Below are 14,376 nucleotides of genomic sequence, written 5' to 3' on the forward strand. Positions count from 1 at the left end.
AACTTTCTTTGTTCGCACCATTGCCAGAACTCCCTCGTAACCTGGGTAAGATGAGGGTATTGTATACCACCCATTCGGTTAATGTACGCTATCGCGGTAGTATTATCTAGTCGTAGGAGTATCTGGCAATTGTACAAATTACATGCGTAAATTTTTAAAGCAATAAATGCGGCAAGCAGCTCTAAATAGTTGTTATGATTTTCTCGTTCAGTAATAGACCATTGGCCGCTTGCCGTATCACCCCCACAGGCTGCCCCCCACCCCGTAGTTGAGGCGTCAGAAAATATTTGAATTCGGTAATTATCTGTGCGAATGCAACTATGGGAATTATCGATATTCATTAACCACCAATGTATGTCAGGTAGGATTGACTCAGGTATACTCATTGTACGATTATAATTATCGTGGCCTTGTAGGTTAAGGAACTTGCACCGTTCCAGTTCCTTCGTATACAACCATCCGTACTCGATAGCCGGGCATGCTGAGACTAGTAGGCCGGTGAGTTTTGCTAGCTGTCTAATCTTACAACGTTTAATTTTTAAAAACAGTTCTAACTCAGATTTTATGCGCGCTCGTTTTTCAGAAGGTAAGCTAAGTCGCAAACGACGCGAGTCGATAATCATTCCTAGGAATTTGCACGACGTCATAGGCGTAAGCATACTTTTCTCTTGATTGATAATAAAACCTAATGAAGTCAACAATTGTGCTGTTAATTTTATGTTTTCTAGACATTGTTCGTAACTTTGACCAAAAAGTAACCAATCATCGAGATACAGGGTAGAGAGGAGGCCTGCGGAACGTAGTAGTTTTACAATAGGTTTTGTGATTTTTGTAAAAACATAAGGCGCCGTGTTGAGGCCGAACGGTAAAACGTTGAACTCGTATATTTTATTTTCATAGATAAAACGTAGATATTTTCTGGATTCCGCGTGAATTTTTATTAAAAAATACGCATCTTTCAAATCAAGCGTAGCCATAAAGCAATCCGGAGTTAAAAGCTTAACAGCTGTTCGCAAATCCTCGAGCTTGAAATGGTCAGTTTTAATAAATTTATTTAACTGTTTTAGATTAAGTATAAAACGCATTTTTCCGTTCGGTTTCGGCACAAGAAAAATACTGGACACAAATTGGCCGTCACAAGGATTACACTCGGATATAGCACCTATTTGCAAGAGATTATTAATGGCATCTGCAAAATGTGACTTCTCTACATCAGAATATTCTGGCACTGAGGGCAAGGAATGTTGAACAACAGTACTTGAGAAATTGATTTTATAGCCCGCGATCCATGAAAGTATGGTGCGGTCATTAGTAATAAGCGCCCACTGTTTATAAAATAGTGATAAACGGCCGGCGTACTTAACTGTTTCTAGTAGTAGTGGCGCGGCGGGGGCTGGTGCGCCGGGTGCGCGTACGACGGCCTGTAGTAGCGCGCGGGCGGCGCCGGGGGTAGCTGGGGGAGCGGCGCGCGGGGAGCAGGCGCGCGACCCCTCGGAGTCGGAACCGGCGGCGGCGGGCCCGGCGGCGGCCTGCGCGGCGCTGGGCCTCGGCGGTTTAAAGGCCGCGATACAGTGGATTTCACCCTCCTGTATTGCGCTACGGGCTGCTTAGGAACAGGAGCTTTTATCTCTCCGCCGGATTTAATCATGGCTTTTGCTGATTTAAGCGTTTCCGTCAAGTTTTCGCCAAATAGGCAAGTGTCTATCTTGGTATTCGCCAGATGGTCTTTGAGATCTTTTTTCAATGAGAAAAGTATGAAATTCCGTCTGGTTACGCTGTCTGCGTATTGTAAATCGCACAAAATACGACCGAGGTCTATAAGTTTTTGTAACAGGTCGTTATTTTTCTCTTTCGAATTTAATTGCGGTGTAATTATTTCGCTAAGGCAAGATATTGCACAAGCCATTTCCTTTTGCTTGGACTCGATGCCTTTGTCTCGTTTAGCAAAATTTTCCGTGATGGCAGCTTTGATCTCAGGGTTTAACTTTGGCGCGCCTATTTTCACGCAATTAGCAGGTATTAGGTATTTACTAAGGAGGTCTTTACGGATTTCTTTAGTTATACCTTCTATGGCTACATGTGTAAAACGGGTAGCTATTTCTGCACGTACCTCTTTGCCATATATTGTGGCCGACGAGGGGTCATCTCCCAGAATTTGTAATACATCGTCGTCCAAATCGATTGTGTCAGCGACCTTATTATCATCGGCATGCTCAATAGTGGACGTGCTTGTGCCTGGTATGGCTATGGCGCTTTCGCCGGCTATGGCGCTGGAGCTGGTGCCGGCTATGGCGTTAGAGCTCGTGCCGGGTACGGCATTATCGCTTGTATTTGTCACGGCCTGTGTGTTGGTCTGTGTAGCGCTTTGCTGAGCCTCAGTAGGCTTTATCAAATTTCCATCAGAATCCTGAGGTTCCTCTATAGGACTATTATTGGCCACAATATGATCTTCCTGATACTCAGCGCCATTATATTGGTCATTCTGACTGTATGGAACGTAGTTCAGTTCATAATCCGGGTATTCCGGAAACCAATCATCTGGTCGTAAAACCGGTGATGCTGAGAACAAAAAGCAATACTTAGTTTGCTTTCATATTTATATAGGTACTTGATTTAAAACTCTTTAAAAGCAAATTAAGAACATCTTCACGACTACATTTAAGGTAAATTGCCTAAGTACTATAATTGAGTAAGTACCTACAAAATCTATGACTTTATTTTTTACTCATAAAATTCAAATATATTATTACTTATTAATATTCTAATCATCTGAACTGAACCAGATAACGCATGTTATCCCTTCTTAAAGTTAGGTAACAATTCCCAATGAATTGTACGCCAACCGTCATACCATGCGTCGACTTAGCCCCAACGGCTAATCGGAGTGCATTGATGTATGTAATGTACAAATATGAACTCGTATTGTAATTTTATACAGTCAATAGCTTTATTTTTTAATAGATCAGACATAGTTAGGTATCAGTCCCCAATGAACTGAACGCCAACGGATGCAATTTGTACTTTGATTTATCCCCAATGGATAAATCTGAGTGCACATATACCTAGGTTTAATAACCTTGGTCGTTTTAAAATTTGCACAAGCGAAAATTAAAAAGACTTACCTGTTTCTTGTGGTATAAATTCCTCATTGGAACCACTGTGTGACGAATCACTTTCACTATGTCGTATTTTACGTTTTAATTTTCGAACTTTATGCAGTAGATGATCAATGTCATCTTCGTATTTCTTAACACGTTTACGTTTCGGCATTTTGCGAGACTCCACGAACAAGAAACTTATTTAATTCAAGAAGTGACTTGAGTGGTCGAGCACTAGAAAGCGTATGAAGGGACGGAGCGCTGGCGGCCAGGAGGTGGGGCCTAGGCATACCCACTTGTTAAAAAATAAAAATTTAAAAAATAACTCCAAACTAAGTGCAGAGTGGTGACACCTACCGGCGTAACTACATGTATATATATCTTCAGTTACTAATCTCGAGGACGAGGCGCGAAGTATAATTATATGTTTTCTAGGTACAGCCAAGTGTAAAAATATGGTTGCATACATCTAACTCAAAAATATGTGCCATAGTTCTTAATTGGTCGTCCACTAAATAATTAACTAAACATTCGGTATTTCCTCGCCATACCCTAAAACGGGGTGAGTAGGTTTCGCGAGGAGAGGTGGGTTATGAATGGGGAGAGAAGGTTTGAGAGGGGGTGAGAAGGGATTTTAAGGCTACTGCTACAAAAATAATGTATTCCAATTTAAAATGGAGCTATAGTAATGCATAATAAAAAAAAATCGATCCAACAATCTTCCAAAATCACCTTTGTATGAAAACGCCTCTCACCCCAAATACGAGGCACTACGGGGTGAGGTGGGTTTTCCTCTTTATCGTCAAAGTTATGAAATGGAACTACCCAAGATAAAATAAAACCTAAAATACAAACGTCCGGAACACTTATTATATACACCATTCAGTTTTCATATGTAAATACAAAATGTTATCGAGGTTTGAATTTCAGTTTTGACCCTACTCACCCCATTTTACGGTAGTGGTTTTCTCTATTCTTCCTTCACCGTACAAAGCAACCCATCTCTGGAATTTGCTCCCTCTAACGATCAGACAAGCTCCAACCAGTTAGCTTTCAAACGTTAGCATTATAACCGCCTGTTAGGGCAGACAGAATTTAGTCGGTAGGTAACCCTTAACGCAAGTGCAATTGTAACATAGTATGTACATTTATCCATATATTTGTCTATATGCTTAGTGAATTCATAGTAATAAGGTATTATTTTTCATATTTACGTAGGAATTGGGTATATTTCGGTCATAATACCTATAGTTTTTTGTGTTCTTCCTGCACCCACCTTGACGAATTTCTGTTTTTCCCTATGGTTGACTGATAGAGAATGCCTAGAGGCATTAAGCCGCCTGTTGTACTTTTTTATGTGCAATAAAGTTTAAAATAACTACAGTCGACTAAAGATGTTTTCATTTTTATCATTATTAAAAAAAGTAAAGTGCAAAAGTGTAAACATAACTTTGACGTCAACTGATGACGACATCATTTGTCGACGTCCAAATAAAAAACAAAAATTTGTAACATTTCAATGACACCAAAAAAAGTTACAAATGTCTGACTTTGTCAGTAACCCATTCACGTTACAGTAGGTACATTTTCTATTCGCACTCCTTTATAAACGTATACTAGACGATTAAGAGTAAGATGTTTTTGGATTTTTATTCAGATGCTAATTGCAACACATATTTCTCAAAAATATGTATTAAATAATTAATTTATAAATGATTACAACCTACATCGCCGTTGTATGCCAGACTCATCCTCATACCTTTTAAAAACCATACCTGTAAGTAGAAATTCCTATGCCGTAAACTTTATACAACATCAGCAAGGGTTCTTATCCAAAATTGACCCGACCAGCACACGAATCATGTTTGGCCACGATTCGCGTAACATACTTCATATTTTAGATATGAAGTTGCGCGAATTTCGGTAAGATTCGCTAGACGTGCGAAATCTATTAAAGCAGAGCGTTGGTAGACTTCTAAATATTTTCTCAATTTTTTGCTGTTAAAACATACGAAAAACAAAAGTAACTTTAATTATTAAAAATAAATAAAAAGGCGCTAAAGTTTATTTGTGAAGAATATATTGTTAATTGGTTACCTAAAGGTAATTTATTACTGTTTACTTGAGTGTTAATTGAAGTTTTATTCACTCTTAAATTAAATTTAAAAAACCTTAACCCTTTTCAAAACATGTCGTATGTACTAAAGTATGTACCTAATTAAATACGTTTAGAATACATTTTTTCAATAGCAGCATTTAGGGACTTATTTTCTAATTGGCAGGTTGATACCGTTTTTCTAACCGGATATTTTTAATTCGTCCTCTACTGAGTTTAGTTCGCTCCAAATGGCATTAGTATCGAGTGTTGCGTGCATCATGTTAAGCCGGTAGTAGGGTTTCCGAGCGCGGGGCTTCGCTCGCCACCCGACACCACCAGGTTCTGTTAACGACTCAGTAGACTCATACGCGCCCAATCAAAAAAACTGACCTGATAAAAACTACAGAAACAGATATTTTGTAATCTAGTCATTAACACAGACAGGATAGGATAGGATATCTCATTATTACTTAAGAGTAGGAATATTCCAAAAAGAACTCGCTAGTACTATAAACGTGATGTTTCCATAATAATTTGACGTTTATTCACTCTTGCACAGTAGGTATGTAGCTTGCCAAGTCAATACCAAATTGGCGTACCGAGATGAATTGTTATTAATTATATTTATGCTTTTTTCTCTTTTATTTATAGCCTGACCTATAGGATATAATTCCAAATCAGCAATGACACTGGTTAGATATTGACCTAGATAGGTAGATAGATACCTAATATGTACTTTATTTACCTACCCATAGCTTACGCTTACAAGTTTAACGTTAGGCATAGGCGAGTACTGGCAACTGTCTACTGTGATAACTGATAAAAACTATTTATTTAAATAAAACTACTTATTTACTACTACCACTTAGTAGACCCTACCCGTGAAAGTTGTTGCCCGTACGCACCTAGTATAATTGTTTTTTTTTATAAGTGAAAACTTCTTTAGCGGCGCTGTGCACTTTTTGAGGTGGGGAAAAAATGTTAAAACTCGTGACAGATCACGTGACCGTAAGACGGACACGTGACCTGATCGAAAAACTTACAATGTCATTGAGTTTTTCTTTATTGATTTAAATGCCATCTAGTGAGTTTATGGCGTTAACCTCAATTATACATAGTGCATTTTGCAATAGTCATTGAGTTTTCACTTCTGCCGGCACTCCCTGAGTGCAACCCGTTGTTTTTTTTTGTGTTAGCTTTATTTGTTTGAGCGTTAACGAAGCATGCTTTAAGCCGAAGAGGATCCGAATGAAGCCCAAAGCAGCTGCTGGCCACTGCACAAGATTAGTAACAGCTATACTCTTGTGCGTGTGACAGCGGCTATTGCGGGCGGTTCATGGTCTGCGAGAGAAGAACTTACGATGCAGCTGACGACGGGTTACTGCTACATTTACTGCTATCACTGATTTAAACTTTCACGATTTTTACACGGACATGGAAGACTCAATCTTCTCCGAGACCACGGAGACAACGCCGGTCTCGAAACGTCGGAGGTAAATCTTAAAACCTAGATGCGCGATTAAGTCCCGTTGTACAATTTAATAATTTAATATTTGTTTCTTTCTTCTACCTATATTCGAATAAATTAAGAATAGGGATGTATACAGGTATAAGTAGTAAATTTATAGGGTTATATCATTGTGCTTGGCTAACAGAACTGATTAAATTACGTTACCAAGGTTTTAACCAGAATGAACTTACGCACATGGCGAAAATGTAGCCGCGTAAATAAATTATGTTGTAGCTTTGGTTGGCCAGTAAATTGATTTTTCATGCAGCGACTTTTTACACAGGATAAGTATTCTGAGCCATTTTTAAAAACGCTTTTTGTACCATTAATTGAATTGGCATGCGTAAATATTTGCTTAATCTCGCTTTGTCAAAATCACAGTGGACAAAAAGTTAAGCATTTTTATCCCTTGTATAACTTTATTAAGTTCATCTTAAATATGTTAGCTGCCACTATATTACTGTTTGTACATTATTTTTTTTTCACCAACATTTCACTTTATTTCTATAGACACAGTCATTGATTAGGTATTATACCTACTAAGTTAGTTTAAAAATGAAACCTAGGTAGTTACATTAATCTAGGTATTTTGTTTGCTTATGTACTTAATCATTTATTTTTCTAATTTTGTAGGAATTATTATTTTATAATTTTGTGTATTTTTTGTTATGTTAATAGGTAGGTACTTATTTAAGGATGACTCACGCTAGACCGGGCCGTGCCCGGGTCGAGGCGTCCGACATGTCATTTTCTATGACGGCTGATCGGTGATCGGTCTAGCGTGAGTCATCCTTTAAGGCAGCGGTTCTCAATTTTTTTTTTGACGGAACCCTTTTGGAGAGCGAAATACTTGATGGAACCCTACAATAAAACAATAGTTTTAGAAGTGTATTTTTTTATTAATAAGCACATAGACTAGGAATCCTCTAGACTGAGTTTAGAGCAATTATTTCATGAAACCGATGCTGCCAAAAATACGGGGGTGCGGGGGGACGAGGTGAGCGAATCCCGTGCCGTGATTGGTCCGTTCAAAGACACGGACCAATCACGGCACGGGAATGACTCGAAGATGGAGTAAAACTACCGTATGAGTGGCAGAGGGGGTAGCGTTACTATGCTCAGTCTAGAGGATGTCTTGTCTGTGAATAAGCATAATAATTATGCTTATTTTATTATTCTAAATTATTCTAAATTCTTGCGGAACCCCTGCAGGGGTGTCGCGGAACTCTAGGGTTCCGCGAAACACACGTTGAGAATGGCTGCTTTAAGGTCTTGATGATTTCTTTTTGTGTCTCTCCATACAATCATATAATGATTATAATAGGGGATCGGTCTGTAAATAATTGTTATTTGTTTTACAAGAGGGCAAACCCCTCGTAAAACTGCTGTTTAACCCCTCGTGCTTATATTGATATACGAGCAAGCGAAAGATTCCAAAATTGAACCTCGAGCGTAGCCAGTGATTCGAAAAGTGAAATATTTAGCGTTGCGTGGGTTTTTGCTCCCGAGTGAAACACAATTTATTTCACCACACAAACGCGAGGACAATACTAAGTTGTATAAAACATTACAAATCAAATTCAAATGAACGTTATTAAATATTTGTCATTCAAAATCATCAAATTTGCATCAGATAACTTTGCCGAACAACTTAGTTATCAGTTTTTGAAGAACAAAAAAAAATTTAAGAGCTGGTGTGGTGAAATATAAATTATTTCAAACTAAAACAAATTTTCGCAAAAACACCTACATAGAGTAAAAGCGACTTCACTTGTGCTTTCACTTGTGCTTTTTTAACTACTAATAAAAAACTGAAACCGAGAAGACACTTGGAATCCGCTGACATACTACCTAAGTATGTCCTTCAAGTATTTGAAGTATCATATATAAGTATGTTACTCGAATCATTTTGACATTTAAAAATGTAGTAGCTTTAACCTCTAGCCGATCACTTCTTGTGGTACCTAATTAAATTTTACATTATTCATGTTTTTCTTTGTACGTGTCATGATTTTTTTTCTCAATTATTTTTTACAGATTGTTATGACTTATGTATCCTTATTTGCTCCGCCCTAACCTAATCCACCACTTATTATATTCAATTATGAAGAGGTAAGTGCAATATCAATATCATTTTTATACGCCAAATGAATATTTTCTATTTTATTTGGTGAATAAGTTGAAGTTCAATGTCCGTTTGCACTGTAGCTCGATTAGGTACAATTTGGTGGCACTATTATATTTTCTTTTGTTTGTATTATATTAATTTTGTTGTTATATTCATGTTACCTGTCGTGATTGTTTCACCGGATGGTCTCAACGGAAGATCAGCGCTGGAAGTCGCCAGCAACATGCTGAGGTGAGACCATTTCGTGGCACCTTCTCCTTTTTTAAGTTTCTCTGCTTGTGTAATTTTCTTTTTTGTGTTTGTGCTCACGAATAAAAATATTTCTATTCTATTCTATTCTATTCTATATGTGAAAACAGCCCTTACGCAACGAGTACATAATATACGTGTATAGCCTATCTCCAGCTAATGCCGAATACTACGTACGCAGCGCCACATTAGATGAGGAGACAGCAACATTTAAATAGGACGTGTACCTGCTTGCAGTCGGAGTCTAGGAATTTATATTGTGTTAGGTACCTAGAATATAGAGTCTGGCTAGCCAAATTGTTGACAGATATTTCGTTGTTGTATCACCAATTGTATATGATTAAAAAAAAAGCTAAAAGTCAGTTGTCATTTTATGTAATTCATTCAAATTGTTTGCGGTTTATAAGGGGTTTATTTTAAATAATATTAATAATGTCTATACTGAGTGAGGTCCGCAAACTATTATTTAAGCTCGTAAATAATTACGACAATGTGCGAAGTCGACGTGTAGCGTTGTATAACGAAAAACTGCAATGTTTACAAGTCCTAAACAAATGTAAACAAATTAGAAGGTTGGTGCTCTATAAATATTTTGATACTTAGCATTTAGCATATTTGGCATAGTACTTATGTAATTTTTTTGGTGGTGGATTAATATTACGGTATTATCGAGCTGGGTCTTATTTACACTTCATTTCATTTTTCGCCTTGTTACAATGGTATATGGTGAGAAAGTGTAAGCATATGTGTTTATCGTTGACTGTACTTTACATAGTGGCAGAAATTATGTTAGCTGACTTTGAGTGCAAGTCAAAGTATATTTAACTTATATCCTTAGGTACCTTACGTGTGCACAGAGAATCAAAAATATGTTAAGTATCAAAACTATAATTCCTACTACACAAAGTGTGACCAGCCGAAGATTTTTTGAATTTCCCGCCAAACATCTGTGTAATATCACAGCAACAGACCTTGCAGCCATATACGTCAAATATAAGATATTGAAACGGTATGGATCGGATATGTCAGTGTCAAATGAGTGTCAAAAGTGATATTTCTTCAAAGAAATACGTAAGTGTATTTAAAAAAACCACAAAGATACAAAAACTATAATGTATAATTATTTAGAGGTGTAAATGTATCCAAGTATCATAACTAAGAGATTACAATATATACCTAGTTAATCAAATTATCCTTAGAGATGTATAGGGTCTCCAAGAGTCAAAATCCTTAATTGAGCACTAAAAGTTGTATGGCCTCACGGTAAGTATTATAAGTGAAAGAGTTATTAATGAACTGAATTATCAATGGCCTACTACGAGTTCTGCGCTATAAAGTTATTAGTAAAAAAACATGATACATATTAATAGCGTAAAATGCAATTTTCAATGTAGGTATCGTCTGTGCGGAAAGAGAAGAGTCGTAGAATGTATTGGTTCCCATATAATCCAAGACTCTTCTCTTTCCGCACAGACTTTAGTGTGTCTATTTTCTTTCTTTCCAGCGGCAGATTTATAATTTCAGAACTTAAACGAACTATTATTTATTTTTATAAAAAGAAGATGATTGCACATTTATTTTTTGAAAATTGCATTTTTTATGTTTCGGGCTTCGCTGTGTATGCACTCCTCTAACCTTTTCCATATATTCCGAAATGAATGCAAAACTTACGACTTGCGGTATAATTGATTTTGAAGTAAAAACTTCTTTAGCGGCGCTGTGTACTTTTTGAGGTGGGGAAAAAAATGTTAAACTCGCGACAGATGACGTGACCGTAAGACGGTCACGTGACTGTAAGACGGACACGTGACCTGATCGAAAAACTTACAATGTCATTGAGGTTTTCTTTATTGATTTAAATGCCATCTAGTGAGTTTCCCTCTAACTGGTAATAATATAACTCGAGTACTAACAGTGATGTGCTTAGGGGTTTCAAGTAATGCGACGAAATACCGCTAGATGGCGTTAACCTCAATTATACATAGTGCTGCAGACATTTTGCACTAGTCATTGAGTTTTCACTTCTGCCGGCACTCCCGGACCCGTTTTGTTTATACTTAGTAAAAATCGGTAATACGATGCATGTACTGCTGGCCAGCAATTTGAATAAAACAAGCAACAACGGTTGCACTCCGGGAGTGCCGATAGAAGTGAAAACTCACCTCACTATGTTACCGACGCCCGGTAACACGATACATACGTTTAGCGTAGGTATTCTATTTATTTAATATATATTATTATCATTCTCAAATAAGATCACACTTTTTCATTGACATGTTTATTTACATACTGCCATGACAACGTCAAATTATTTGAACATAGGTAAAGAGTCTTGAAAAGAGTTCGCAACATGAATGTCAAATAACATTGAGTTTTTCTTTATTGATTTAAATGCCATTTAAATTATGACTGGCCACCTTACAGGGCTTACGTTCACGCGATCGCCTTACGCCCCTTACGGTCACGTGATCGCCTTACGCTGTCTCGAGTTTATCGTTTGTTCCCCACCTCAAAAAGTGCCCAGCGCCGCTAAAGAAGTTTTCACTTCAAAAACACGAAGAAATTGACAGATACAGCGGCGGCAACAGTAATGCAACTGCAGTTGACATCAGAACCTCACTTTTACGAAACTACGTAAACCTAGCGTCTCTCTCGCACTTCGCGTTCGTAAATTATTTGAATTTAAAATGAACCCAAATACAAGCCTATAAGTATCTTGTCATCCCTGTAACGCTCTGTAGGTACTACCTACAATCCTACATATTTCTCTATAGAAACAGCGATTGTACTTAGGTATTTAATTTAGCTGAAGATGCTTGCCATACTTTACAATGAACGATTATACAATCAAAGAATATTTTATTTAGAGTCATAGTCCAACCATGTCAAAAACCTACAATACCTACTCACCACTATTCATAAACGTACCTAACTGTCTAACTGTCCATATTCATTACTCATGAATAGGGAATTACCTTGTAACTATTCTGTTTTGATTTGTTGAAATTATTGCCCGGCAATATATCTATAAAAACACTTATTTTATTATTTACTAAATTTACTATTTACTATAAATCGATCTAGCTAGGTCTTATCTCTGAGAAAACGCGCATGTTTGAGTTTTTATATGTTTTCCAAGCAAAGCTCGGTCTCCCAGATATTTTATTTATAAAAGTTAAAATGAATAACGTAATCTAGTGGGATCTATTATAAATATTATAATGTGAGTTCGTCTTATCAATAGCATATTTTGCAGAACCAAACTCAATTAACTGTGTACTTTTACATGACATTAATGTTTAAAATATAATTATGTTTATGAGAGAGTTAAAAGTAAATGGCGCTGTGTGAGTATATTCATGCTAAAAATGGTCCGAGAGCTTGCCTCAAATACCTACTTACTCTAAAGCTAAAATCAGTATTCTGTGTCGGTCGATACTATTTTCGTACTAGTAACAACAGTCCGGTAAGTCCAATTCTGAGATTATGAGATGCCGGTTATTAATACAATGCCTATTTGTGTAAATATATATTTGTAAAATAAAGTTTAGACAAATAAAACTAATATAGTATTTTTCTACTCCCGTACTTTTATTTGTCATTTAAAGGGTCGTGCACACACCTTTAAACCCCTATCTTATAGTTGTCGAGACAAGTCTTTAGTCTATTCCCCAAACAAGTATTTGTGCATACACGCAGTATCTTTTTGGCACTTTTACTATACTTCGTGTAATCACCACTTAAAAAATATTGTATGGAATACATTGTTGCCAACCTAATTTTAATTGTCATTTTTGACAGATGAGTGAACCATAGACATATTTTGGTTAATGGTACGATTTCTTTTTTTTAAATCTTTATAGGGCTGTATATCCTAAACCGTGCGTCGTAGCGCAAAAATAATCAAATTTTCGTTCCCCTTTGAAACGCTTAAGGAATATTTTAAAAACACGAAAAAGAAAAAAAAAGAAAAATGTTTATAGGGTTGTATCTCCTAAACCGTGCGTCGTAGCGCAAAAATAATAAAATGTTCGTTCCTCTGTAAGAAACCCCTAATTAATATTTAAAAAACACAAAAAAAAAAACAAAAAAAACAAGAAAAATATTTATAGGGCTGTATCTCCTAAACCGTGCGTCGTAGCGCAAAAATAATAAAATTTTCGTTCTCCTTAAGAATCCCACGCACTGAACAACCTATCACATTAGGACATGAAACAATCCTCATCCATTTTTATTTCAAAGTAAGTGCTTGGTCGTAAAAAAAGTATTGTATGCAACGTTGTTTAACTGAGTTAAAAAATACTCGTGGCGTCTGTATTAACAATTTTCGGCGAGCATTTTTCGACTCAGTTAAACAACGTTGCATACAATACTTTTTCTACGACCAAGCACTTACTTTGAAATAAAATTGTAAATTTAACAAATATTCTTCATTCAAGAAGTAGCAAAGAATGGAGGGTACGGGCGGGAAAAGAATGAATGTAATAAAAAACATGTCTATGGTTCACTCATCTGTCAGAGATGACAATTAAAATTAGGTTGGCAAAAATGTATTTCATACAATATTTTTTAAGTGGTGATTACACGAAGTATCGTAAAAGTGCCAAAAAGAGACTGCGTGTATGCACAAATACTTTTTTGGGGAATAGACTAAAAGACTTGTCTTGACAACTATAAGATAGGGGTTTAAAGGTGTGTGCACCACCCTTTAAATGACAAATAAAAGTATGGCAGTAGAAAAAATAAATAAATTAAAATTTGGACATTATGCCTCTGTTTACCTTCAGCCTTTCAATTCAAATGATAGCGTGATGCAATAAGTATACCAGCAGGCAGGTATGGCGATGCTGCAAGTCGCTGGAAAGCCAAGCCAAGTTCAACTTTAAAAAATCTCATTCTAATCTGTAATTAATGTTGTTTATTGGTAACAGCGAGATCAACAGATCATCAACATCAGATTAAGATATTATTTTCAAAATTAGAATAAGAATAACTCGTAGGTCCTCGAATTCACAACATACCACAATATTTATACGAGTACTTGCGTGCAGTTCTAAATAAAACCTAAAAATTTAGTTGATTTTACACAACTTACTAATAAGATTAACTATGCCGTCGTTGGAAACAAGTTTTAAAGCAATGCCGTATAAGCATATTCGTCCCCTGCCTGCAATACAGCCACATCTCGAAATTTATGATTATTGAAGATTCAATATTAATTTTAAATAATAAACTAATGTTTCCTTTAAAAAATTTGGTGCCCAAGCGGCCGTATTGCAACACGAAACGATGA

General features: G+C 36.6%; 1 protein-coding gene across 1 annotated transcript; it reads right to left on the minus strand.

Annotated features, from left to right (window-relative positions):
* Positions 1 to 1,369: 1,369 nt before the first annotated feature.
* On the minus strand, positions 1,370 to 3,290 carry LOC134662606 (uncharacterized). Its single transcript, XM_063518879.1, has 2 exons — positions 3,112 to 3,290; positions 1,370 to 2,587 (listed from the first exon to the last, which is right to left on the minus strand). Exons 1-2 carry the CDS (start codon positions 3,268 to 3,270, stop codon positions 1,370 to 1,372), a joined length of 1,377 nt encoding a protein of 458 aa, XP_063374949.1. The 5' UTR covers positions 3,271 to 3,290.
* Positions 3,291 to 14,376: the final 11,086 nt, after the last annotated feature.

Source organism: Cydia amplana, chromosome 3 (assembly GCF_948474715.1).
Source record: "Cydia amplana chromosome 3, ilCydAmpl1.1, whole genome shotgun sequence".
NCBI lineage: Eukaryota > Metazoa > Arthropoda > Insecta > Lepidoptera > Tortricidae > Cydia > Cydia amplana.

What these genes read in the sequence shown, in the direction of transcription:
- LOC134662606 (XM_063518879.1), bottom strand. Translation starts at nt 3,270, where the DNA reads ATGCCGAAACGTAAACGTGTTAAGAAATACGAAGATGACATTGATCAT. An exon ending in AAGAAACAGGTAAGTCTTTT is followed by an intron (nt 2,588 to 3,111) that starts TAATTTTCGCTT and finishes TAAATATGAAAG; the next exon opens with CAAACTAAGTATTGCTTTTT.